Source organism: Hypomesus transpacificus, chromosome 23 (assembly GCF_021917145.1).
Source record: "Hypomesus transpacificus isolate Combined female chromosome 23, fHypTra1, whole genome shotgun sequence".
In the NCBI taxonomy this organism is placed as follows: domain Eukaryota; kingdom Metazoa; phylum Chordata; class Actinopteri; order Osmeriformes; family Osmeridae; genus Hypomesus; species Hypomesus transpacificus.
Window position 1 is genome coordinate 402106 of NC_061082.1, and position 22819 is coordinate 424924.

General features: G+C 47.0%; 1 protein-coding gene across 1 annotated transcript in view; it reads right to left on the bottom strand.

Moving 5' to 3' along the window:
* Positions 1 to 201: 201 nt before the first annotated feature.
* The window catches only part of nrg3b (neuregulin 3b), a 115629-nt gene continuing 93011 nt past the window's right edge, over positions 202 to 22819 (bottom strand). Inside the window, exons 3-9 of the mRNA XM_047047206.1 lie at positions 18670 to 18743; positions 14180 to 14206; positions 11062 to 11164; positions 7629 to 7755; positions 4845 to 5002; positions 3408 to 3572; positions 202 to 892 (exon numbers count right to left, since the gene is read on the bottom strand). Coding sequence (XP_046903162.1) covers positions 202 to 892; positions 3408 to 3572; positions 4845 to 5002; positions 7629 to 7755; positions 11062 to 11164; positions 14180 to 14206; positions 18670 to 18743 — 1345 coding nt within the window. The remainder of the gene's footprint in view (positions 893 to 3407; positions 3573 to 4844; positions 5003 to 7628; positions 7756 to 11061; positions 11165 to 14179; positions 14207 to 18669; positions 18744 to 22819) is intronic.

Consider the following 22819-nt stretch of genomic DNA (forward strand, 5'->3'; position numbering starts at 1 on the left):
GGCATTGTTTCACATTTATTCACATTGGGTGTGTTTTCTTTTATAATTCTGTGTCTTAAAAGTGTTAATACATTTATGTTAGCAGTCCTGTCTGCTGTGGTCTGGCAGAGGAGCAGTGCCCCCTGTCATTGGTCCATTTCTTAGCCCCGCCCTCTCAAGTGGGCAGATACTCTCCATGTAGTTCAGTGGAAATTAATCCAATCAGCTTGCGGAGGGTTTGGCACAAGCACTTCCTCTTCCTCTGGCTAGCTCAGCTGGGAGGCAGTGTGTCCCTCCAGCCAGCAGGTGGCTCTGGGTCTCTCTCTGGCCTCCAGCCCGGTGACCCCCGACCCTAGAACAGCTGTGGACCCTGGGTGAGCAGCGCCTGGTCTTCCCCTCTGGTTCCAGCACTGCTCCAGCAGTGTTCCTGCTCTGGTACGAGCTCAGGGCTGTCACAGTGCCCACCACACTCTCATGTTTGACCCTGCCCTCCGGTTCTGCTACACTTCTAGAGGCACCAGCAGGCTGTATGAGAGGCTGGCTCCTTCCTGGGCCGGGCCGCCAGGCCCCACCGCTGGCATGACGGGAAGGAGCCCTGGACCCTGGCCCAGGAGGGACCCCAGGGGGGGCTGGGACCCCAGGGGGGGCTGGAGCAGCATCACAGCCCCACCCATCGCTCCTGCTTCCATCTCTGTCCTCGCTGCTATCTCCCTGGAGGGACGGGATGATGGGGACGGAGTGAGCCCGGAGGCCTGAGGGAGGAGGAGAGGAGGAGGGAGGAGGGGCAGGAGGAGAGGAGCGTGTTCCGCTGTCCAGGCGGGTGCAGGGGACCTCGGTCCACCCCTGTCCTGCCGCCCACACACTCAGAGGGGACGGCAGCACCCTGCCCTGCTGGGACCCCAGGTACTCCGACCTGGGGAGAACAGGGAGCAGGAGAGGGAGAGAGAGGGGAGAAAGAGAGGGAGATGAGAGGGAGAAGAGAGGGAGAAGAGAGGGAGAGGAGAGGGAGAAGAGAGGGAGAGGAAACAAAGAGGGGAGAGAGGGGATAGAGAGAGGAGGTGGAGAGAGAAGGGAGAGAGGAAGGGGAGAGAGAAGGAGATTATGACCTTTTGTTCTCAGACCTTTCTACTGCATTTCTCATTTTCAAAGAGAAAGTGAGAGCAAGAGAAATAAAGGAAAAGGGAAAATGAGAGCGCTCACACTCTAAAAATCCCCCCCTTACAATGCACAAACCAAACACAATCCTGCCCCCCACACACACATCCTCAGAAGAAATCATCCCACAGTGGTGAAACTATTCTCACTAAGAGTCACAAGGAACTCATCATCTTTGTGTAATTATTTATAATCCCCAATATGGGCAGCCTACTCTAGATGCATAAATGTTTAACTGGAAATCCTTTCTCTCATGGCTGTCTTATCCAAGCTTTAGAGGTTTAGGGAGGTCAGGGAGGCACCAGCATCAAAGCTGGTGCCTCCCTGACCCTGTGCAGGATTCACCCCCAGTATCTGACTGCTCCAGCAGGTGAGAGAGGAGGGAGGAAGAGCCCTGGGTGCAGAGTTTGATCTGTTTGAAGTGAGAGTCCTTATCAAACAGCACACCTTGTGTGATGACAGCCTGAAACACCCCAGATATGAGAAATATAAATATATAATAATAAAATATAAAAAACAGGGCTATGTTTGACGACAAGGGTTGGATGAGGGGGGGGGGGGGGGGGGGGGGGGAGAGGAGGGGGTGTAACCCTACTAGGCTAACTGCAGACTATGGAGACTGCTTGTAACATAACTGAGTTAATATAATGACATGATGATATAATGACTATTCAGGATGTGGAGCTGGGGAGGCAGCTTCAGGCACATTTTAACATCTAAAAATAAACCACCATGACACATTTCTGCTTCAATTCATTCCTTATCTTGGATGGGTAAATATATGTTTTTGACATTGTATAATGACACTGACAATACTCACTAGGGACCTTCTGTCAAACCTGAAAATGTTGATGGGCTCTCTGACTTTGTAACATCTTTCTCTTTCCTTCTCCCTCTCTCTTTCTACTGCATATCTCTATGTTATTGTATTCCCATTCTCTCTCTCTCTCTCTCTCTCTCTCTCTCTCTCTCTCTCTCTCTTTATCTCTCTCTCTCTGTCTCTCTCTCTCCCTCTCTCTCTCTCTCTCTCTCCCTCTCCCTCTCTCTTTATCTCTCTCTCTCTGTCTCTCTCTCCCTCTCTCTTTATCTCTCTCTCTTTCTCTCCCTCTCCCCCGCTGTCTCTTTCTAGCCTTTCATTTCTCATTCCCAGAGACCAGAGGGTGTCTCCATGGCAACAAGGGAGAGATTGGAGGGAGGGGGGAGAAGTGGAGGGGGTGTATAGCTGGTGTTGTTTGGCTGTTACTAAGTCGAGAAATAGGTCACGCCGTGCCTGGCCTGAGACATCTGGGCAGAGTTTATCAATAGTTAAACAGTCCTAAATAGTCAACTATCTCTAATAACGTCAGCAATCCTCCTCATCCCTAAGGACAGGGAAGTCACACAAAGCGGTAACTGCCATTGGCTGCAGATTCCCCATTGTAAAGGGAAGGGCTGTAGTTAGATTTTCTGTTTATTTGTATGTGTGTGTGTATGAGTGTGTGTGTATGAGTGTGTATGAGTGTGTGTGTGTACAGCTCCTAAAGCAGATCTTCCCACAGTCTGTTAAAGAAATGCTGAGCACTGTGCTGTTTCAGAATGTAAATTATGGAAATAGGTCATATATAAAGAGTTAGGTACTGTGTGCATCTTACAAGTGTCTGTGATGCTCTGTCAGGTTGGAATGCTAATAAGAGCATTGCCAGCCACGTTCAAGAGTGTGAGTTGCTGGGGGAAAACTTGCTTTAATGACAGACATCTTAGATAACAGGTGCTCAAGTTATCAGGCTTAAAGGAGTTCTGAACCAAATTCACATGTAAAAAGTGGTCAGTTTGTAAACAGCTGATCTAGTAGAGGTGTAGGACCATCCTGGTGAGGAGAGGGTTGATCCTGGTCATGTCATTACGTAATGCTGAGTGGCCAGAAGAGAATGTGCTTATGAAACAACACACCTTTATTATACCTATATTGATATTATAATACATCCTGAACAGTTGTTTAGAATGCGTTTATTATGATATATTCTAGTAAACAAAATTAGCGACATAGTCAACACCGGTACTATACTCATTCAGCGGATCTCTTTCGACTGGCTGTGAAGACTGACTGAAGAAGTCTCTTCTCAAAGACTGGCTCAGAGGTCTGGAAGGGGATATGGAGGGAGGGAGGGTGAGTGTAGGTAAGAGAGACCTGTTGTTTGAATAGTGTACTATCCTATAGACTATCGTGCACAGAATGCAACATTGTTATCTAAGAGTCTTAGTAGTACATACAATATACCATTACAACTTCTCACCCTCTCAACATCTCTGCTTCCATCTCTGTACAATCTACTTCCTGCAGGTGCTTGTAGGCGTGGCCAGCAACCTGGGCTCCTCCAATGAGGAGTGGTTTTCCTCTGGTTCCGAGATGATTGGCTTCCCTGTGTTGCTGGGCGGGACTTAGAGACAGGGGGCTGCTCCTTAAACCACAGGGAAACAACAAGCATGCAACGCACGTTTATCAACTCTGTCAGCCTGCGCTGGTAATGCTGGTAAAGTTGTTAAAGTTAATACCTGGTAAATCGTTAACTTCTTTACTGTTAAAGGAAAAACTCTGCTTCCTTTCCGGTCTGATGTAAATAAACATCTTAAAAGGTGAAAGCTTGAAGGAGTTCTATATGAACAGTGCCATGGTTGCCATGGTTGCATGTATATAATTCCTTCAAGCACTCAGCTTTTTTGTCAAATCTAGTTCAGAATAACAGCGTTCATTTTCCATCTGTTGTCAGGCGTGAGTGTTATATTTAATGCTGCTAACTCAGAAAAGCAGTTACTCATCAAGTCCTGACTCTTCAGAGAAGCAGATGACGTCCTATGTGTTTAGCGCTAGCATGGCTGCATACATGTTTATTACCAATTACAATCACCATCAATCTTTTTAAACTTTCCATAAAAGTGCTGTTTATTTTTTGACACTAACATATTGTGCCATATTGTGGGATGATTGAATTTCTTACTTGACTGCCTCTTCTGTTGTGTGAAGTGAAACACAGTTAGCAACAGATGAGGTTATGAAGCCTGAGGCAGAATCCTCCTGGTCTACCTGATCCCCCTGGTCTACCTGATCCTCCTGGTCTACCTGATCCTCCTGGTCTACCTGGTCTACCTGATCCTCCTGGTCTACCTGATCCTCCTGGTCTACCTGGTCTACCTGATCCTCCTGGTCTACCTGATCCTCCTGGTCTATCTGATCCTCCTGGTCTACCTGATCCTCCTGGTCTACCTGATCCTCCTGGTCTACCTGATCCCCCTGGTCTACCTGATCCTCCTGGTCTACCTGATCCTCCTGGTCTACCTGATCCCCCTGGTCTACCTGATCCTCCTGGTCTACCTGATCCTCCTGGTCTACCTGGTCTACCTGATCCTCCTGGTCTACCTGATCCTCCTGGTCTACCTGGTCTACCTGATCCTCCTGGTCTACCTGATCCTCCTGGTCTACCTGATCCTCCTGGTCTACCTGGTCTATCTGATCCTCCTGGTCTACCTGATACTCCTGGTTTACCTGATCCTCCTGGTCTACCTGGTCTATCTGATCCTCCTGGTCTACCTGATCCTCCTGGTCTACAGGAGACACAATTCTCCTGGTCTTAATGGTCTACAGGAGACAGAATGCTCCTGGCTTACCTGATCTTCATGGTCTACAGGAGACAGAATTCTCCTGGTCTACAGCAGACAGAATCCTCCTGGTTTACCTGAAGAGTTTGCCTTTAGCCAGGGCTCTGCTGCGTACGTGCGGGGGGGCAGGCGGGGCGGGAGGGGTCATGCCCGGGGCAGCAGGTGCCAGACTGGCCCCCATCCAGGGCAGAAGGGGGGCTTGCGGGGGCAGAAGGGGCCTGTGGTTCTTGCAGCACTACAGCAGGGAAGAACAACAAGGTGTTAACACAGGGACCAGCACCAGGAACATGGTATTCACACACTAATCAGAGGTGTGTGGTGCTTGAATCACACCTACACACACACACAAAATCTACACACACAACCTCCCCAATACACACACAGCCGATTGTCTGTCCCTTATTTAGATAAGACAAAGATTCCTGCTGTAGTCTAGAGTAGAGAAGTTCCCCCAGTGACACTTTAATGGAACTACATTTATACTGCAGATTAGCAGAAGAGGCCTTCTGATTACACTCCCTGAAGGCCTAGCAGGAACAGCAGTCAGGAATTAATCTACACAAGATTATGTTACTGGATTCCTAAAAAACACACCCTAACATCCCATCCCCATTATCTGTGCTCAGAGCTGGATAGTACTGGGCATGCTCAGAGCTGGATGGTACTGGGTATGCTCAGAGCTGGATAGTACTGGGTATGCTCAGAGCTGGATGGTACTGGGCATGCCCAGAGCTGGATAGTACTGGGTATGCTCACTCCACCCCTCCACCTTCCTTCCTGTGCTGCATCATTCAACTACCAATGTATGTAGTATGACTCAGACCCAGTAAGGGCCTCTCTGTGCCCGCTAAGCCTATTCTCCCTCCCTCCCTCCCTCCCTCCCTCCCTCCCTCCCTCCCTCCCTCCCTCCCTCCCTCCCTCCCTCTCTCTCTCTCTCCCTCTCTCTCTCTCTCTCTCTCTCTCTCTCTCTCTCTCTCTCTCTCTCTCTCTCTCTCTCTCTCTCTCTCTCTCTCTCTCTCTCTCTCTCTCGAGAATAAGGTATTCAAAGTCATGTTGTTGATGCTAAATTCAGTTCAGTGTAATTGCTATGTGAATGACAAAACTAGCTACAGTATTTGGCCAACAAGGGATGCACAGTACACATGGAGTCAGTCAGTCAGGTAGAAACTAAAACCCACTTTTACGCTCTCTCACACAAACAAATACACATAGACAGTACATGTCACACATGTTAACCCACTTTACACTCTCACAAACAAATATACACACACACGCTAGTCACACACGTTTGTTTCAGTCGTTTTCAGCTCCAGTGGCTAACATTTAAAGCTTTTGTAAGGATAGGCGCGCTCTACTTCCAAAATAAAGGCGATTTAGGATGCGAGTGAAAAAGACTATTAACTTAAAGTTAAAAAAAAACGCACTCTCAAGCTTGTCTCATTGCTTATTTTGACCAGTTTATTCACAGACGCATTTTGGCCTAAGAACACACATTGACGATGGCTTAGGCCGAAACGCGTCTGTGAATAAACTGGTCAAAATAAGCAATGAGACAAGCTTGAGAGTGTTTTTTTCTACTTTAAGTTAACTTTTAAAGCTAGCTTCTAAAGCTAATGTTAAAATGAGACACATTAACCACAGCCTCATGAGTGGATAATAATAATAACACGACTTAACAAGACAAAATAAAGTCATAACATTTTGTCTAGTTTTGGTCAACGAAAATGAAGAGACATTTTAGCAGTTTTTATTTTGTAAACTACTTTAGTCTCGTTTTTATTCGTCAATAATATTGCATTATACATTTAATTATAGTCATCGTCACATGACCAGCATTTACGTTGTATCTCGTCTCGTTTTTGTCACGTGATAAAGGTTTGTTGACAACGATAATTAGATGAAAAGTTGACGTAAAGCAGCACTTTACACACACACCCACACAACTGTCATACTCTCTCTCTCTCTCTCTCTCTCTCTCTCTCTCTCTCTCTCTCTCTCTCTCTCTCACACACACACACACACATTCTGCTGCGGTACAGCAGTGAAGGGTGAGAGGGAAGGAGGCAGGCGACAAGGGGCCACGGTACAGTAGTGAAGGGTGAGAGGGAAGGAGGCAGGCGACAAGGGGCCACAACCCATCTCCTGACTTTCTTGTGAACAATGAATGTAACCTTCTCAGCATAACATGAGAATGAGACAGCTGCCAGGGGACATGATGACAGGCCTGGCAGACTGATAATAGCCCACTGATGTATTGCTTAAGTATTACCCTACTATTTCCTTTCATGACAGCATTCTGTTGTTCTACGTGGTTTTGAATCCTGTTCCCATAGGAGACTCATGAGCTGAGCAGAAGTGGAAGCAGATCATTTACCATCAACCTCGATCAAACAAAATACAGCTGGTTACTGGCAGAGACAGACATGCACCATGACAGCTGGTGGTTTTGCTGTAGCGTTGGTAAATGCTTGGACAGGTCTCTAGTGTGTGAGCGACGTTAGTGAGAGAAGAGCTATCTGCAGGTCTGAGAGAGGCTGTGTTTATGATGTCAACAGGAGGATTGCAACCTGCTGTGTGCCTCAGCAACCTGACAGCATGTTGTGAACTCCAGGTCCTAAAACTATACATTTTATTTTATTTTTTTTCAGCTGGGCTTTAACGTTCTCATGTCACTGGTAACAAACTATTACAATATGTACTTCCAAATAGATCTCAAAGTGAAGTCCAGAGTGTTTGTAATGATGCATCCCTGCTGACTCAACCTCTCGTCCTTTGTGGGACTGTAAAGGGACAGTGGGGAGCGGGAGACACCGCAGAGGAACATCACTGTGCCAACCGGAGGCACCAGCACAGGATCCCACCTTCTGAAGCTGGAGGCCGGACTGGGGCCTGGGGCTGGATTTTGCCATGAGGCCAGAGGTGTTGATGCTGCAGTCCCTCAGGATGTGGCTCTCTGAGAAGTGTGCTCTCAGCTTCTCCCTGTGTCTCCTACAGAAGAGACATCCTTCAGGTTAGTCACAACACATGGGCAATAAGGGGCAACGGCAAAATCAAAACCTGACATATTGTCTAATATTGTATTGACAATACAAACAAGACTCCTTTTAAACAAACGTAATTGTTCTTGAGAAATTTCCAGAAGATGTGTGTTTCATTGTTACTGGTACATTACACATGGCTTAATCAATTAAGAATACATCACCATGAAATCCCACTCATGCAAACCTTCTTTGAGACTGTCGTTCATCCCTCCCCCCTGCTGTCCCTGAGGGTCAGGCTGCATCAGAGGCTCCAGCATCTACACATGCATCTCTGCTTGTTTTGAAACACACTGTTACTCTGTTTACCGAAGATACACTCAAGTTTAATAGGGAGCCGTCGATGCTTCCAGCAACTTCTCCAGAGAAAGGCCAGTGCTCTATTCACACAAGGCAATCACCATGGAGATAATGGGTTTTATTGAGCTGTTGTAGTCCTTCTCAGAGTGCAGAGTAAACAGACTAATAATGGCACATCAAAGGACAGTGGGACACATGCCCTTTGCTAGGTTTCCTGTTGTATTTGATGAAGGACGAGCAGGGCTTTGGAGGCTTGGATTTAGCTAGTTCCCTTTAACAACACTATTGGGTATGTTTTTGATGTATCTAACAGGATCTGCAACCCAGCGGTTAGTGTGAGCAGAACTGAATGTCCCGCCCCCCTGCAGCACCAGGCCCATCAGAGGAGCACTCCTGTGCTGGTTCCCCTACTTGTCTCCAGTCTGACCAGACCAGCATAGGCCTCATGTATAAAGGATAGCGCAACTTTCATACCAGAAGATTGCGTACAGCCAAAACTCAAAAGTATCTACGCACAGAAATATTCACATGTATAAAACCGGTCGTACGCCAGGTCCTGCGCACCTTTTCTTTATAAATCACAATCAACATGAGATTGACCGCACGTGAACGAGCCACTGACCCCGCTTTGCCTACTCCCATAAATTAATATGCAGATGGACTATAATTGCGCTCCTGAGGTAATTTCTTTGTCTGAATTACCGTATTTCTTCAAATAAACACCGCCCTCGAATAAACGCTGCACCAAAAATTAACATTATTTGATAAACGCAGCAGCGTTTATTCGAAGAAAAACTGTGAATGTTCTGACAACAGAGGTGGAGGCGAGAAAATGTGTCCTGTTTGGCGGCCTGTCATCAGGTATTAGCGACAGAAGAAAGTCGGCGGAGTGGAAAACTGTCACTATTTGCGCCCTTTCTTGTTTTTAACCTGTAGCACTTTGAGATTTAGCTAAATGTAAAGTGCATTACAAATAAAATCATTATTATTATTATAGGGCCATAAATGCTGTGGGTTCAGAGAACCGGACCATGGCAGAAATTAAGAAGAAATGGTCCGATGTAAAACGTTAAATGAAGAAACGAGTGGTGGCGCACCGTAACAGCATGGCAGCTATAGGGTGCGTGCCATGCATTTCCCGAGTCATTTTGTTGTTCATTTAACACCCTCAAGTTTAACAGAAGTTATTCAGTGTTGGCGGATTAAACAGAAGGCTATACAGCATTTCCCGTTTTGGGTTTTGATGTGATCATCCACATTAATGATCAAACTTTTATTTCCGTAGGTAGCCCAAATATGTATTTTGAATAACTAACATAATGCCTTCGTATGACAGAAACTGTAGTGGAAACTTTATTTTGTAATGTTTGGTGAGTTTCGGCACTTTTCAGTTAGAATTCGCCATGTTACAGAGCCAGACAACTTTGCGGACGGCCTGCACATTCTCACATCAAGTAAATCTTTATACATCATAAAGTGTGCGTGAAAACCAGCGTACGCAAGCTTTTTGTGCGTACGCAACGTTTATACATGAGACCCCAGGTATCTGCTGAAACAGAGGAATGAGGATAATGGCATTTTCACAGAATTAAAACCTAACCCAATAACTAGCTAACCTCTGCTGTTCTCTGCTGCTCATGACTGCTCTCTGCTCCTCTCTGCTGCTTTCTGCTGCTCATGACTGCTCTCTGCTGCTCTCTGCTGCTCTCTGCTGCTCATGACTGCTCTCTGCTGCTCTCTGCTGCTCATGGCTGCTCTCTGCTGCTCATGGCTGCTCTCTGCTGCTCATGACTGCTTTCTGCTGCTCATGACTGCTCTCTGCTGCTCATGACTGCTTTCTGCTGCTCATGGCTGCTCATGACTGCTCTCTGCTGCTCATGGCTGCTCTCTGCTGCCCATGACTGCTCTCTGCTGCTCTCTGCTGCTAATGGCTGCTCTCTGCTGCCCATGACTGCTCATGGCTGCTCATGACTGCTCTCTGCTGCTCATGGCTGCTCTCTGCTGCCCATGACTGCTCTCTGCTGCTCATGACTGCTCTCTGCTGCTCATGACTGCTCTCTGATGCCCATGACTGCTCTCTGCTGCTCATGACTGCTCTCTGCTGCTCATGACTGCTCTCTGCTGCTCATGGCTGCTCTCTGCTGCTCTCTGCTGCTAACAGCAAGCAGTCATGACAGACTGGAGCTGGGGAGGGGGGGGGGGCACTAGACTGAAGGACAGGGCTGGAGGACAGGGCTGGAGGACAGGGCTGGAGGACAGGGCTGGAGGATAGGGTGGTTTTCAAAGTGCACATGTAATTGAGGTGAGGAAGGGTAAAAGCCCCCATTAGCTGGCCGCAGTATTTATTTGTCTGCTGTTGCTGTGGCAACAGATGGAGACCTACTCCTGAGCCAGGCTGCAGGTGACACACACCTGAGAGTCAGATTACACAGGAAGTAAGTAAGACTTTGTTTATATAGCACATTTCATACAAGAATTGTAGCGCAAGTTGCTTTACATAAAATCAATAAAAACAATAATACAAGTGACAAAAGTAATAATTAAAATAGCAAATCTATAAGAACAATAATATAACTAATACAAGTAATAAAACCCTTTTGAGATCAAATTACTTGAATGCTTCGGTAAAAAGGTAGGTTTTAAGCTGTCTTTTAAAAATGTCTAGCGTAGAATAGAAGCTGATGATACACTGCACACAGGAAGTAGAATATGACCTGACTACACATAAAACTATACTTTATATTCTAACACATTCAAAAATGAGGAGACTAGCGTGGCTTTACTCCTGAGGTAGGCAAGCCAATGACTTGCCTACCAGTCTTGTTTTCCAGACAAGACCCATGTTGATTTGAGTGAGCCATCACTTCCTCTCGGTAGAGCATCACTTGCTCTCTACAGAGCATCACTTCCTCTCTGCAGAGCATCACTTCCTCCTCTCAGAGCAACAGTCACTCACCGGTTGCGTCGGTAGAGAGCCATACAGGCCAGGCTGAGCAGGCAGATCCCCGAGGCGATGCTGCAGATGGACAGCACCTGGCTCTGGTATGCATCCCTCCTTTCTGGGGGATCAGAACAAGACCCAGGTTCAGATAGGTTCACATGTGTTGTGTGTATGTAGCCTGTATGTGTGTGCAGTATGTGTTGTGTGTATGTAGCCTGTATGTCAGATGGTTGAGCGGTGAGGGAGTCGGGCTAGTAATCTGAAAGTCGCCAATTCGATTCCCGGCCGTGCCAAATGAAGTTGTGTCCTTGGGCAAGGCACTTCACCCCATTTGCCTCGGGGGGAATGTCCCTGTACTTACTATAAGTCGCTCTGGATAAGAGCGTCTGCTAAATGAGTAAATGTTAATGTAGTATACCTTAGGTCTTCATGCAGAAGCTAGTACTGTATATGTGGGATGAAACATCCATATATGTGACATTACATCTTGCCTGTGATGTTATGTAACAAAAGCTGTCATTTTCTGCTGTGCTTATACTTGAACTGATTTGAACTGATAATAATAACCAGATCGTTTAATGTGCACACCATGTAGAGCGATAATACTGCTCTATACAGTGCCCTCCAAAAGTATTGGAACAGTGAGGCGAATTCCTTTATTTTTGCTGTAGACTGAAAACATTTGGGCTTGACATCAAATAATGAACGTGAGACCAGAGATCAACGTTTCAGCTTTTATTTCCAGGTATTTACATCAGGATCTGATGCACAACTAAGAAAATATCACATTTTGTTTGAATCCACCCATTTGTCATGTGAGCAAAAGTATTGGAACATATATACTTAAAACATATTTAAGTGAATAAGACTTAATATTTAGTTGCAAATCCTTTGCTTTCAATAACTGCAGCAAGTCTGTGACCCATTGACGTCACCAAACTTTTGCATTCTTCCTTTTTGATGCTTTCCCAGGCTTTCACTGCAGCCTCTTTCAGTTGTTGTTTGTTTTGTGGGGTTCCTCCCTTCAGTCTCCTCTTAAGCAGGTAAAATGCATGCTCTATAGGGTTTAAGTCTGGAGATTGACTTGGCCAGTCTAATACCTTCCATTTCTTGCCCCTGATGAACTCCTTTGTTGTTTTGGCAGTGTGTTTTGGGTCGTTATCTTGCTGCATGATGAAGGCTCTGCCAATCAGTTTGGTTGCATCTTTCCTTAAATTGGCAGACAAAATGTTTCTGTAGACTTCCGAGTTCATTTTGCTGCTGCCATCATGTGTTACATCCTCAATGAAGATTAATGAGCCCGTCCTAGAAGAAGCCATGCAAGCCCAAGCCATGACATTACCTCCACCGTGTTTCACAGATGAGCTTGTGTGTTTGGGATCATGAGCAGTTCCTTTCTTTCTCCAAACTTTAGCCTTTCCATCACTTTGGTAAAAGTTAATCTTTGTCTCATCAGTCCATAAAACTTTGTCCCAGAATTTTTGAGGTTCATCTCTGTACTTTTTGGCAAATTCCAGCCTGGCCTTCCTATTCTTCTTGCTAATGAGTGGTTTGCATCTTCTGGTGTAGCCCTTGTACTTTTGTTCATGAAGTCTTCTGCGAACAGTAGATAGTGATACCTTCACTCCTGCCATCTGGAGGTTGTTGCTGATCTCACTAACAGTTGTTTTAGGGTCTTTCTTTACAGCTCTCACAATGTTTCTGTCATCAACTGCTGATGTTTTCCTTGGTCTACCTGTTCGACGTCTGTTACTTAGTACACCAGTAGTTTTCTTCTTCTTCAGGACATTCCAAATGGTTGTACTGGCTATGGCCAATGTTTCTGCAATGGCTCTGATTGATTTTCCATCTTCTCTAAGACTCACAATTGCTTGTTTTTCACCCAAAGACAGCGCTCTGGTTTTCATGTTGTTTACACCTCTGAATACAGTCTGCATAGACAAAACCTATCTTACCCAATCTGAACCTGAGTGTAGACATTCAGTGGTATTTATTGATTGAATAATGTATGTAATAGGACACACCTGGGCAACAAAACACACCTGTCAGTCACATGTTCCAATACTTTTGCTCACGTGACAAATGGGTGGGTTCGAACAAAAAGGTGATATTTTCTAATTTGTGCATCAGATCCTGATGTAAATACCTGGAAATGAAAGCTGAAACGTTGATCTCTGGTTTCACATTCATCGTTTGATGTCAAGCCCAAATGTTTTCAGTCTACAGCAAAAATAAAGGAATTGGCCTCACTGTTCCAATACTTTTGGAGGGCACTGTATATAACTTGTTTCCAACCTTAAAAACTTTTCTTTGGATGAAAAATGGATGTATGGAACGTGAAGTTGTACCTGGAACTTTTATTCTGAAGGTTATTCTATCGATTCCCCTCCACAGCAACCTTTGTTAGTGTGCCGCCAAAGAGCGTGTGTTTACAGACTGGGTTCAAATTGGAAAACATGTAAATCTTTTCTATTCATGCTGTTGGTTGTGAAAACAGCCCACAGTTTGAATGTGGAGGAACTCTCTCTAGGGTCAGACCCCCCCGACAGAACATCTGTTTCCACCAACATGTGGCTGTTTCACTGCAGACGTAGCTCTGCTCCTCTCTTCCTCCCTCCATCCTTCCTGTCTTCCCTTCTCCTCCACACCTCTCCTCCTCTCTTCATCCCTCCATCCTTCCTGTCTTCCCTTCTCCTCCACACCTCTCCTCCTCTCTTCATCCCTCCATCCTTCCTGTCTTCCCTTCTCCTCCACACCTCTCCTCCTCTCTTCCTCCCTCCATCCTTCCTGTCTTCCCTTCTCCTCCACACCTCTCCTCCTCTCTTCATCACTCCATCCTTCCTGTCTTCCCTTCTCCTCCACACCTCTCCTCCTCTCTTCATCACTCCATCCTTCCTGTCTTCCCTTCTCCTCCACACCTCTCCTCCTCTCTTCATCACTCCATCCTTCCTATTCTCCCTTGTCCTTCACAGTGCAGGTCTCCATGCAGAAAAAAACACATCAATTTTGCAACCTCTGTGTTTCCATGGCGACTGGCACACGTTAATTTCTTCCAAGGTGAGGAGCAGATTGTGTTTTTACATGCCGGCTTGGGACAGGGTAGCAGAGATCTATGCAAGGAAACAGGTCTTACCCATGAACTCAATGCCCAGTTCATCCACTGCGTCATCAACACCAGAGGCATGTGAGAGGAGAGAGGGAGAGGGAGAGGGAGAGAGGGAAAGAGAGATAAGGTGAAAGGGAGTGAGAAACAAGGAGAGGGAGAATTAGTTCAAGTGATAGTACATTATTTAGATTTCTATGGATTTCAGCACCACCATGATTCAGCAATAAAAAGTGCCCCTTCGCCACACACACAGACACACAATACTTTCCCGGCGCAGTAAAGTCCCTTCCTCAATCCTCGAGCTGGGGAGACAGATAAAGAGAAGCTCTCGTGTTCTTTTCATCCTGACAGTGCCCCTTTTTCACGCCACTGTAATATAATCTCATTTAAATTAAAATGAAACCCTCACACTTAATTGCTTTTCTGACAGAGGTGGTCTGGGTTTTAAATAGACTGCAGCTTGCCAGGACTGTGACAGATGATGTGTTGGGCAGCTTTGGAGAGGAAGGGAGAGGCCCCAGTCAGACAGGGGAACCATCTGCTGATGACTGCAGCACAGGGACATCAGTCAGTGTCACACTCTTACTTGACGGTACCTCCATACTGCCTACTACCATCTTGGATCTGAATGAGCATCAGGAGATGGTGGGCTGGGCCTGGGGAGCTGAGGCTGTGAGAGGCTGCTGGGCAGCTGAGGCTGTGAGAGGCTGCTGGGCAGCTGAGGCTGTGAGAGGCTGTTGGGGAGCTGAGGCTGTGAGAGGCTGCTGGGCAGCTGAGGCAGTGAGAGGCTGCTGGGCAGCTGAGGCTGTGAGAGGCTGCTGGGCAGTTGAGGCTGTGAGAGGCTGCTGGGCAGCTGAGGCAGTGAGAGGCTGCTGGGCAGCTGAGGCTGTGACAGGCTGCTGGCAGCAGCAGCTCTCCAGGGGACAGAGAGCTTAGCTCTTACTGATGCCTCCACTTTACACACTCAAGCCTTCTCTTTGATGGCTACAGCATTCAAACCTTTTTTGATGATTGGCTACAGCATTCAAACCTTTTTTGATGATTGGCTACAGCATTCAAACCTTTTTTGTGATTGGCTACAGCATTCAAGCCTTTCTGGATTGGTTACAGCATTCAAACCTTTTTTTGTGATTGGCTACAGCATTCAAACCTTCTTTTTGTAATTGGCTACAGCATTCAAACCTTTTTTGTAATTGGCTACAGCATTCAAGCCTTCTTTGTGATTGGCCACAAACAAACAGCCTACATTCATCTGCTGTAGCGGCGTAGCCTGCACAGGTAATGTCATTTAGCACTGATACACATCCCCTGCTCTGGCATTGACTAGCAGGCCTGCAGGCCCATAAAGCAGCAGATCTCTGGCTCTGGCATTGACTAGCAGGCCTGCAGGCCCATAAAGCAGTAGATCTCTGGCTCTGGCATTGACTAGCAGGCCTGCAGGCCCATAAAGCAGTAGATCTCTGCCGTCTCACTGCCCCGTCGGGAGGCGTTTCCCTGGCCGTGAGGCCTAGTTCCCATGGAGAATACCACCCTGAGCCCAGCGCTCGTTCTGGACGATTAGGAATAAATCTGGGGGGGGAACAATAGCAGGAGTGAATCACATCCTTAATCCCCCTTAGTCTGGGCGAGCAGGGGAGTAGAGGCGATCACTGCTTCTGTCGCTGCTAGTTACTGGGCCAGGGCCTAATGCGTCCTGGATGAATAACCAAATTAAGGAACTCACTTTCCCCTTCAGATAGCTGGCCTGGCTAACAGCTAGCTAGCTACTGGCTAGTCCCTCAGCCCTCCCTCCTACCCAACTTATCCTACCAGCCTCCCCCTACCTAGCTCCCACACCCTCCCTCACACACTCCCTCACACCAACCTCCCACACACAACCTCCCACACTTCCTTTGGGTGCCCTGTGTTTGGCCGTGGGATTGGCAGTGGTTTCCCTCTCTCTTTCCTTTTCTACCCCTTTCGCTTTCCCTCCCTCCCTCCCTCCCTCCCTCCCTCCCTCCCTCCCTCCCTCCCTCCCTCCCTCCCTCCCTCCCTCCCTCCCTCCCTTTCCTTTCTTCATCTCATTCTTATCTTTCACTCTCCCGCCCTCTCTCTCTCCCTCTTTCCCTCGCTCTCCCTGTCTTTGTGAGTCTACAGATAGGGCTGTGTGTTCTGGAGAGTCCAGGTGTAGGGAACGCTGAATGGGACTGCTGTTTTAAGGGCCTCCTGATTGGTCGGGGGTTAGCTTGGCGGTCGATGAGGAACAGAGAAAGAAGGTTGATGTTTTATGATTGTCTGGAGCATAAAGATGTCTGAAAAAGCCTTCCTCATTCGACCCAGGGGTATGTGGAAAATGCACTGGAAACAGACACAAACAACAAACACACGCACACCCCCCCCCCCCCATATAAACACACAAACACATGCATACTGGGCAGCCACAGCTAAGGGTTCCACTCCACAGAAGGCTCCAGTAACTTGTCACATGATTTGCTTTTGAAAGCAGGATAATCCCACAATCCCCACAGTAATCTGGGTAAATTTCAGATTATTCTGTATCAACATACACCAAAATAGGCTTCAGTGCCCTCTCCAGTCATAGTGTCTGGTCTACAGCAGCAGTGGGTACTGCAGTTCTGTGTGTTCTACAGATATCTGTGTGTAGGCCGTCAGAAGATAGCACTAACAACAGTGTGATTATATGGGAGGGACCTGGAGGGGAACACAGCCCTCTCCCCGAGCAGGAATAACAAGGAATATCACATATCAACAGGAAACATGAGATTAATTCTTGATTGAACTGGGCTGTGCAAGGTGCTACCCTCATGCTCATGCTAGCTATCAAGATAGCTATCTAGCCCAGTATGGATCAGTGATACTGGTTATCTCATGCTATTTATCAAGCTAGCTCTCTAGCCCAGGGAACGTCATTCAAACATTCACTTAGACCTCGTCGCTGGGAGGACGCTGGATGATAACGATGCATGTGATGCTAACAGGGTGTAGCACACACACATGTGAGCTCCAAACCGCTGTCGGAATACAAAGCAATCGGTCTGTTCAAATCTTAATGAAGCGAAGCTTGCAGGGAATCAGAGAGTGGAGGAATGATGAAAGCGGTTGTTTTTGAGAGCGAGAGGCTGCAGGAGGCCATTAGGAGCATCTCCCAGGGCCCGTGCCGTGAGCCCAGGGAGCAGGAGTTACGGCCTCCATCTGGCTCTCTGTAAAGGAAAACCAAGTCACTCTATAAAACGGAGACAATTCATGAAACCCATCTCTCCAGGGAGAAGCTTAGGTCTTCAAATTCTTTTTCCAGGTCCTATACAATCTGTGTCAAGGTTTTTTGTCACTTGTCCAGTGAGCTGTTGTGGGGTTCAAGGACCTTGAAAGGGTTTTATTATCAACACTATAGGTCGTATCCTGCTGAAGCTAGGTTTGATGTCTGGTGGGTAAACCAACTGCTACACTACCGACATCTTATATTGTTTATGAGTGTGTATGCAGGTATGAAATAATATATGCCTGCTATAATGCAGTTGTCACTGTTCAGTTTGCAGTGAGCAGGAAGCGTTGGGGGAGGGGGGGTGTGGTCAGTTGTAATTTTTTGTAAAAGTAAAAAAAAAAAAAAGTCTCCTCTGACAATGTTTAGTAAACCTTTAAACACAATAGTTCAGCTTGCATGAGCATACTGTTTGAGCACCACAAAATGAAAGAGATGTCAGTTGTGTTTATTATCTTTGGAAATAAGCTATTATTGTTTCTCTATTACAGTTTTAGTTGTTCCAGGAATATATTGATTAGAAAATTACCCCACAATGTTAGAGGCAACTTTGATGAATATGTATACTCAAATGCTGCCTGGGTGCTAGATGTAATCTGGGGTAATTGCTAGCTTGATGGACAACCTCTGTCTTTCAGCTGCAATCAGCAAGGCTGGGAGGGATTTCCTCTGACAAGGCTGGTTCCACTAATAGCATGATAATTATCTCTATATTGATTTCAGGTTAGCAAAGCAGAAACATCACAGAAACATCACAGAAACATCACAGAAACATCACAGCTCTACTAGCTTAAGATGCACAGATGGAAATCAATGTGAAGTCAACAGGAAATCATCAAGTTGATTGCTGATTGTTGAGACAGTGGAAATCAATATTTAAAATGTAAGTATTCACTGTACATTCATACATTACCAACAAGCAAAGTGTTGCTCCAAAATGTGTCAATTTGAAATATATTTTAAACAATATCTGCAGTCGATTTAAGAAATATTTCGTGAACTTGCAAGGGCAGGTCGAGAGCTATAAGTATAAACAAGAGAAAGTTCAATCAAAGATACTTTCTCTCTCCTGACCAGGTCATTAAAGGAGGATTTCGTTTAGATGGTTTTCTGTGCTTGGCTGCAGGGCCTGTGAAGCTCGATAAGTGTGTACTTTATCTCGACCAGTTAGAGGAGAGCTGCTCCCAGGCACCCAACACAGAGCATTCTTTGTTTTTCTGTTTTCTAGCAGATCAATATCGAGAGCCAGGAAACATACCCGGGTCAGATAAGATGGCGTCTGTCTTGGGCACAAACTGGTCACAGCGAAGGCCGTGGTAACCCTCCTTACATCTGCAAAACAAGAGAACAAGAGAACATGAGGTGGAGGAGGAGGAGGAACTATAGCAGTCCCAGGGGGCACAGACAACACTGTAGAATGAGGAAGAGGGAGGGATGGAAGAGAAGAGAGAGCCAGAGGAGAAGAGGAGCTGAAGGGAGGAGGAGAGGCTGGCCAGGCCAGTGTCTGCAGCCTCACGTCTGCAGCCCTGCTGATAGCTCTGTAATGTTAGGTCCCTGAGGATTCTGGATGGACTGGGACAGAGAACACTTGGTGTCTCAGAGAGTTTCAAGCAGGCGCTGCGCTTGTGGAAGAGCTGATAGCAGAGAGCAGAGCTCCCAAGGCGCTCTGACTGGTTATTTGATGCTTTTCCACAAGCCCTTGTGGATCATGCTTGTTCACTCCTTGCACTTTTGTCAAATAAATCAAGACTTTATGACTTATGAATGCTGTTCTTTCTTTTCCTGGAGCTCATTTTCATGTGGCCTCTGTACCTCAGTGCAGTCAGAGCAGCCTCAAGGGGTGCCATTTTTTTTCTTTAATTTTCACCATTTGTTTTGATTGATGCTCTACTGGAGCCAAATGCTCATTCTGTCACACACGTATACACTCAAATTCATACTCTATCAACACAAGTATGATTTGGTCAGAACTATGCTAAATAGGAATTGCACATACCGGGTATTGTAGGTTTATCATAAGTATATAGCTGTCAACAATATGGTTCTATACCTAAAAGATCTACAAATATAAGAGGTTCAGGCAAACCTATCGTGTTAGAGCAAGCTCTCACACTGGGGTCAGAGACAGTCAGGTGTATATTTCCTCAGACTCCTGGAGTGTGTGAGATAGTGTTGTTTCTATATATTCCTGCTCTGGCCAGTTTCCTGCATCACTCGAGCATGGGCAGGAACAGGAGAGTACATACAAGGGTCTTCCAAGTGAAAACAAGCGTAACATGGATATTTGAGAAATATATTTACATTTAGCAGAAGCTCTTATCCAGAGAGACTTACAGTAAGTACAAGGACATTCCCCCTGAGGCAAGTAGGGTTAAGTGTCTTGCCCAAGGACACAACATAATTTTGCATAGCCAAGAATCGTACCGGCAACCTTCTGATTACTAAACCGATTCCTTAACCGCTCAGCCACCTGACTCCCCCAATACATAACCTTGCTGTGCTGTTGGGTAGTGTGTTCACCTTACACACAGCACATGCATAGTGTTCTTGAGGAAACACACTTAGCAATATGACTACACACAGTAGCTATCCATTAATTGACAATTTCATGCAAGGTTTTACTGTACCAGAAATGATCAACTTCTTAACACACTATTTTAAACAGCAAACAGGCTGCTTGAGCACAGCAGGTTGTGGCCAGGAGGCCTGTGGTTGTGCTTCAGGAAGCAGGACTGAGTGTAACTCAGCATGAGGAGGCGTAGCAGTCTGGGACTTGAGTTTCTCCTCCGGTCACACCTTCCCACCCCTCAGCAGTCTGGGTCACACCTTCCCACCCCTCGTATCTGCTGATGCCTCGTTAACATTCTGACTCACAACCCACTAGCAGAACGTCTGTCTGACTATCACTTCATCTCCCGCTTTGCTGTTTGTCTTCTCTATCTCTGCTGTCTCCTGCCTCTGTCTCTATCTCTGCTGTCTCCTGCCTCTGTCTCTATCTCTGCTGTCTCCTGCCTCTGTCTCGATCTCTGCTGTCTTCTGCCTCTGTCTCTATCTCTGCTGTCTCCTGCCTCTGTCTCTATCTCTGCTGTCTCCTGCCTCTGTCTCGATCTCTGCTGTCTCCTGCCTCTGTCTCGATCTCTGCTGTCTCCTGCCTCTGTCTGGGAAGAACCCAGACACCCCTCAGTGACGTGCAAACAATGCTTTGCAGACAAATGTGTTTGTTCAAATGTGGAGATGAGTGCTTCAATGTAAGTTAAACAATTAAATAATGAGCCTTTGTGTATGTGTGTGTTGACAGTGTGGAGTTGCTATGACTGAATGTTGGGTTGTGTGTGTGTTTGAGAGAGTGTTTGAATGTGTAGGTGAGCCCAGGTGTGTGTGGGAGTGTGCTAGCTTGTTAGCTGGCAGTGCTACCTCTAGAAGGGCACATTGTTGTGAGAGCTCAGTTACAATATGTGTCAATGTGTGGCGGTGCGTTTGTGTGCATTTGTGTGTATTTATGAATGTGTGTGTTTGTCTGACAGATGAATGTGTGTGTATGTTTGACAGATGAATGTGTGTGTATGTCTGACTGATGAATGTGTATGTATGCACATGTATTTGTTCTATTCTTAGCACATCTCAGAACCCCACGTCCTGTTCTTAGCACTGCCTGGCAGGAGGGAAACATTCGGCCGCCGGCCGTAGGAGCAAGGGTGTTTAACACGGCTACAACTATAATTACCGCCTGCTCCTTACTTAGTGGAAGAAAATGGCCGATGGTTTATGAGGGCAGGGAGAGGTGCAGGGAGAGGAGCAGGGAGAGCAGCAGGGAGAGGAGCAGGGAGAGGTGCAGGAGCAGGGATAGGAGCAGGGAGAGGAGCAGGGAGAGGTGCAGGAGCAGAGAGAGGAGCAGGGAGAGGAGCAGGGAGAGGAGCAGGGAGAGGTGCAGGGAGAGGAGCAGAGAGAGGAGCAAGAAGAGGAGCAGGGAGAGGAGCAGAGAGAGGAGCAGGGAGAGGAGCAGAGAGAGGAGCAAGAAGAGGAGCAGGGAGAGGAGCAGGAGCAGGGAGAGGAGCAGAGAGAGGAGCAGGGAGAGGAGCAGGGAGAGGTGCAGGAGCAGGGAGAGGAGCAGAGAGAGGAGCAGGGAGAGGAGCAGGGAGAGGAGCAGGGAGAGGTGCAGGGAGAGGAGCAGGGAGAGGTGCAGGAGCAGGGAGAGGAGTAGGGAGAGGAGCAGGAGCAGGGAGAGGTGCAGGGAAGGGAGAGGTGCAGGGAGAGGTGCAGGGAGAGGAGCAGGGAGAGGAGCAGGGAGAGGAGCAGGGAGAGGTGCAGGGAGAGGAGCAGGGAGAGGAGCAGGGAGAGGAGCAGGAGCAGGGAGAGGTGCAGGGAAGGGAGAGGTGCAGGGAGAGGTGCAGGGAGAGGAGCAGGGAGAGGAGCAGGGAGAGGAGCAGGGAGAGGTGCAGGGAGAGGAGCAGGGAGAGGAGAAGGGAGAGGAGTAAGGAGAGGTGCAGGGAGAGGAGCAAGGAGAGGAGCAGGAGCAGGGAGAGGAGCAGGGAGAGGAGCAGGGAGAGGAGCAGGGAGAGGAGCAGGGAGAGGAGCAAGGAGAGGAGCAAGGAGAGGAGCAGGAGCAGGGAGAGGAGCAAGGAGAGGTGCAGGGAGAGGAGCAAGGAGAGGTGCAGGGAGAGGAGCAGGGAGAGGAGCAGGAGAGGGAGAGGCATGGGCATCGCCGCAATGTAACTTGGGGGGGTCATGTCCCCCTCACTTAAAAAAAAAGTTGTTTGGACCCCCCCACATTTGCGATCAAAATATCAGTGCATGACTGGTCTACTAGTCCAGCAATCTTTCCATTGCTTCACAATCAAATCCGTTCCACTTTATCAGTAGGGAGAATACCCATAGCAATAGAATTCCACTCCGCGTTTTCTAGACTGACAGCATCACGCACGCAGATTCAACTCCCATACTCTTTGATCGATGCATCGCGCTTGTAGCTGGTAGCACTTTAGAAATGACTGTTCCACATACGAGATGGACATAAGGAGGTTTTTTTCGAGGAAAAGGAAAGTAAGTCATAGCCCAAGTGTTCCCTTCAGTGGCCAAAGCACCCTTATGAGACATTCTCTGACTATAATAGCATTAGTTAAGTCACAAAGATCCTTTTGCAAACATTATGATTATAGCTAGCTACATAAGCAAGCTTTTACCTACATCTAGCACTTGGCAATACCATACTTTATTTACCCATTACAAGTGGAACAGCATTTGTTGATTTCTTAATCTGGGTCTGAAATATGTTCTGCTTTTGGCCGTGTTCAGACCTAGGCGTCTGTTTCAGGCAGAAAGAGATAGCAAGGATGTTTTTTCCAAGTAGATACAAAAGAAATTGCTGGTGTTTTTTTTTTTATTGCCATAACAACCGTGAGCTAATCTGG